Source organism: Calidris pugnax, unplaced genomic scaffold (genome assembly GCF_001431845.1).
Source record: "Calidris pugnax isolate Ruff unplaced genomic scaffold, ASM143184v1 scaffold394, whole genome shotgun sequence".
NCBI classification, from domain to species: Eukaryota; Metazoa; Chordata; class Aves; order Charadriiformes; family Scolopacidae; genus Calidris; species Calidris pugnax.
The window spans coordinates 1,568-6,033 of NW_015091100.1; the positions used below are offsets into that span (position 1 = coordinate 1,568).

Consider the following 4,466-nt stretch of genomic DNA (forward strand, 5'->3'; position numbering starts at 1 on the left):
TGGAGAGGAGGTGGAGAGACGGGACCAACTGGGGCCGAACTGGGAGGCAACTGGGAGGCAACTGGTCTCACCAGACCACCTCCCCCACGTTGGAGGAGATGAGGTAGCGGATGAACTGCTTCATGTTGTTGTAGATGGCCCTCCCTTCCTCCACCGCCGCCACGATGGTGGAGAAGTTGTCGTCGGCCAGGACCATCTCGGAGGCCGTCTTGGCCACCGCCGTCCCCGAGCCCATGGCGATGCCGATCTCCGCCTTCTTCAGGGCCGGGGCGTCGTTCACCCCGTCTCCTGTCTGGTGGGGTGGGGGAGGGGGAGGTCACCCAAGGGGTGGTGGGGGTGGCACCCCAGGGTCACCCGAAGAGGGGGTGGTGGGTCTACAAAGGGTGGTGGACGCTCAAAACCACGGCAGATCCTGATGGGACCATCAAGGAAGCCCTCAAAATGGTGATGGGACTCCAAAACCACGTCAGATTCTTATGGGAACCCCCCAAAATGGTGATGGAACCCCAAAACCACGTCAGATTCTTATGGGAACCCCCCAAAGTGGTGATGGAACCCCAAAACCACGTCCAACTGATACAGAACCCCCCTAAGAACCCCTCAAAATGGTGATGGAACCCCAAAACCACATCAGATCCTTATGGGAACCCCCCAAAATGGTGATGGAACCCCAAAACCACGTCAGATCCTTACGGGAACCCCCCAGGAACCCCTCAAAATGGTGATGGAACCCCAAAACCACGTCCAGCTGATACAGAACCCCTCTAGGAAGCCCTCAAAATGGTGATGGAACCCCAAAACCACGTCAGATCCTTATGGGACCACCCAGGAACCTCTGAAAATGGTGATAGAACCCCAAAACCACGTCAGATCCTTATGGGAACCACCCTAGGAACCCCTCAAAATGGTGATGGAACCCCAAAACCATATCAGATCTTTATGAGACCCCCCCAGAAACCTCTGAAAATGGTGATGGAACCCCAAAACCACGTCAAACTGATACAGAACCCCCCTAGGAAGCCCTCAAAATGGTGATGGAACCCCAAAACCAAGTCAGATCCTTACGGGAACCCCCCAGGAACCCCTCAAAATGGTGATGGAACCCCAAAACCACGTCAGATCCTTATGGGAACCACCCAGGAACCCCTCAAAATGGTGATGGAACCCCAAAACCATATCAGATCCTTATGAGACCCCCCAGAAACCTCTGAAAATGGTGATGGAACCCCAAAACCACGTCAAACTGATACAGAACCCCCCTAGGAAGCCCTCAAAATGGTGATGGAACCCCAAAACCAAGTCAGATCCTTACGGGAACCCCCCAGGAACCCCTCAAAATGGTGATGGAACCCCAAAACCACGTCAGATCCTTATGGGAACCACCCAGGAACCCCTCAAAATGGTGATGGAACCCCAAAACCATATCAGATCCTTATGAGACCCCCCAGAAACCTCTGAAAATGGTGATGGAACCCCAAAACCACGTCCAACTGATACAGAACCCCCCTAGGAACCCCTCAAAATGGTGATGGAACCCCAAAACCAAGTCAGATCCTTATGGGAACCACCCAGGAACCCCCCAAAATGGTGATGGAACCCCAAAACCACGTCCAACTGATACAGAACCCCCCTAGGAACCCCTCAAAATGGTGATGGAACCCCAAAACCAAGTCAGATCCTTATGGGAACCACCCAGGAACCCCCCAAAATGGTGATGGAACCCCAAAACCACGTCCAACTGATACAGAACCCCCCTAGGAACCCCTCAAAATGGTGATGGAACCCCAAAACCACATCAGATCCTTATGGGAACCCCCCAAAATGGTGATGGAACCCCAAAACCACGTCAGATCCTTACGGAATCCCCCAGGAACCTCTGAAAATGGTGATGGAACCCCAAAACCACGTCAGCTGGTGTCCCCTCCTCCTCACCATGGCTGTGATCTCGTCGAAGGACTGGAGGAACTCCACGATCTTGGACTTGTGGGTGGGCTCCACCCGGGCGAAGCAGCAGGCCCGGCGACAGGCCTCCCTCTGCTCGGCTGGGGGGAGGTCGTCGAACTCCCGGCCCGTGTAGGCCTTCCCCGTCACCTCCTCCTCCTCCCCGAAGATGCCGATGCGGCGGCAGATGGCGATGGCCGTCCCTTTGTTGTCCCCCGTGATCATGATGACCCGGATGCCGGCGTCGCGGCAGAGGCGGATGGAGCCCATCACCTCTTTGCGGGGAGGGTCCAGCATCCCCACGCAGCCCACGAAGGTCAGGTCCATCTGTGGGGCGGGGTGGGATGGGGTGGGGACACCAAGGAAGAGACGTCAGACACCCCAAAAAGACCAAAAAGTCCCTCAAAAAAGGTCCATACGGGGCCAAGAACCATCCAAAATGGAGTGAGACACCCTTGTAGGACCTAGAACCCACCAGAGAAGGTTCTAGATGGACATATGGGACCAGGGACACCAAGGAGGGGACATCGAAAACCCAAAAAGACAAAAAGTCCCCCCAAAAAAGGTCAATATGGGGCCAGGAACCATCCAAAATGGGGATGGTTCTTCTTGTAGGACCTAGAACCCACCAGAGAAGGTTCTAGATGGGACCAAAGGACCTCCAGGGGACAAGGGACACCAAGGAAGGGACATCGAACACCCAAAAGGACCAAAAATGTCCCCAAAAAAGGTCAATATGGGGCCAAGAACCATCCAAAATGGGGTGAGACGCCCTTGTAGGACCTAGAACCCACCGGAGAAGGTTCTAGATGGCATCAAGGGAGGTCCAAAAGGGACAAGGGACACCAAGGAAGGGACATCGGACACCCAAAAAGATCAAAAAGTCCCCCAAAAAAGGCCAATATGGGGCCAAGAACCATCCAAAATGGGGTGAGACCCCCTTGTAGGACCTAAAACCCACCAGAGAAGGTTCTAGATGGCATCAAGGGAGGTCCAAAAGGGACAAGGGACACCAAGGAGGGGACATCAGACACCCAAAAAGACCAAAAACGTCCCCAAAAAAGGTCAATATGGGGCCAAGAACCATCCAAAATGGAGTGAGACCCCCTTGTAGGACCTAGAACCCACCAGAGAAGGTTCTAGATGGGACCAAAGGACCTCCAGGGGACAAGGGACACCAAGGAGGGGACATCAGACACCCTTGAAGGCCCAAGAACCCCCCCAGGAACGTGGTTATGGGGCCACATGGGCCAAGGAACCCCCCCGAGATGACCTCATACCCCATTGAAGGCCCAAGAACCTCCCCAAGAACGTGGTTATGGGGCCACGTGGACCCAAGAACCCCCCCAAGAACGTGGTTATGGGGCCAGGTGGACCCAAGAACCCCCCCGAGATGACCTCATGGACCTTTAACGCCCCCATGCCCCCCCAAGAGGACCCCCCACATCACCCAGAAGATCACCTCGTACTCGGCGAACTTGGAGGAGTCCTCCAGGACCATGTCCTCCTTCTTGGGGGGGGTGTCGCGGGTGGCCAAGGCCAAGCAACGCAAGGTGTCCCTCCCCGTCCCCCACTCCTTGATGACGGTCAAGATCTTCTCCTTGACGGACGGGGTCAAGGGGACTCTGGTTGTCCCCACCCGGACGTAGTTACAACGGTCGATGACACCCTCGGGGGCACCCTACGGGGGGAGGAGACAACAGGGTGAGGAGGTGGGTCCCATGGGGTGAGAAGGTGGTCCCATGGGGTGAGGAGGTGGCCCCATGGGATGAGAAGGTGGATCCATGGGATGAGGAGGTGGATCCATGGAGTGAGAAGGTGGATCCATGGAGTGAGAAGGTGGATCCTTGGGGCGAGGAGGTGGATCCATGGAGCGAGGAGGTGGTCCCATGGGGCGAGGAGGTGGCCCCATGGAGTGAGGAGGTGGCCCCATGGGGTGAGAAGGTGGCCCCATGGGATGAGGAGGTGGATCCATGGGGTGAGGAGGTGGATCCATGGAGTGAGAAGGTGGATCCATGGAGTGAGGAGGTGGATTATGGAGTGAGGAGGTGGATCCATGGAGTGAGGTGGCCCCATGGAGTGAGGAGTTGGCCCCATGGGATGAGAAGGTGGCCCCATGGGGTGAGAAGGTGGCCCCATGGAGTGAGGTGGCCCCCCCATGGAGAGAGGAGGTGGTCCCATGGGATGAGGAGGTAGATCCATGGGGTGAGAAGGTGGATCCATGGGGTGAGGAGGTGGATCCATGGAGCAAGGAGGCCCCATGGAGCAAGGAGGTGGCCCCAGGGAGCGAGGAGGTGGCCCCACGGGGCGGGGTGGTGGGGACGTGGGGATGGAGGCCCACCTTGACGAACATCTTGTTGCCCACGGCGGCCCTGGAGGCCTTGGCCGGGGAGCAGTAGACGGACATGGACTTGCGGTCGCGGGAGAACTCCAGGGTGAACTCCTTCTTCATCAGCTGCTTGATGACCTTTGTGGGGGGACACAAGGGGACAAGGTGACACTTGGAGGACCTTGGAGGACCTTGG

General features: G+C 56.9%; 1 protein-coding gene across 1 annotated transcript; it reads right to left on the reverse strand.

Annotated features, from left to right (window-relative positions):
* Positions 1-6: 6 nt before the first annotated feature.
* LOC106897361 (sarcoplasmic/endoplasmic reticulum calcium ATPase 1-like) lies at positions 7-4,409 on the reverse strand. Its single transcript, XM_014957951.1, has 4 exons — positions 4,283-4,409; positions 3,404-3,622; positions 1,933-2,268; positions 7-292 (listed from the first exon to the last, which is right to left on the reverse strand). Exons 1-4 carry the CDS (start codon positions 4,391-4,393, stop codon positions 68-70), a joined length of 891 nt encoding a protein of 296 aa, XP_014813437.1. The 5' UTR covers positions 4,394-4,409; the 3' UTR covers positions 7-67.
* Between the last annotated feature and the right edge of the window lie 57 nt (positions 4,410-4,466).

What these genes read in the sequence shown, in the direction of transcription:
- LOC106897361 (XM_014957951.1), bottom strand. Translation starts at nt 4,393, where the DNA reads ATGAAGAAGGAGTTCACCCTGGAGTTCTCCCGCGACCGCAAGTCCATG. An exon ending in CCAAGTTCGCCGAGTACGAG is followed by an intron (nt 2,269 to 3,403) that starts GTGATCTTCTGG and finishes CCCGCCCCACAG; the next exon opens with ATGGACCTGACCTTCGTGGG. An exon ending in TCGACGAGATCACAGCCATG is followed by an intron (nt 293 to 1,932) that starts GTGAGGAGGAGG and finishes CCACCCCACCAG; the next exon opens with ACAGGAGACGGGGTGAACGA.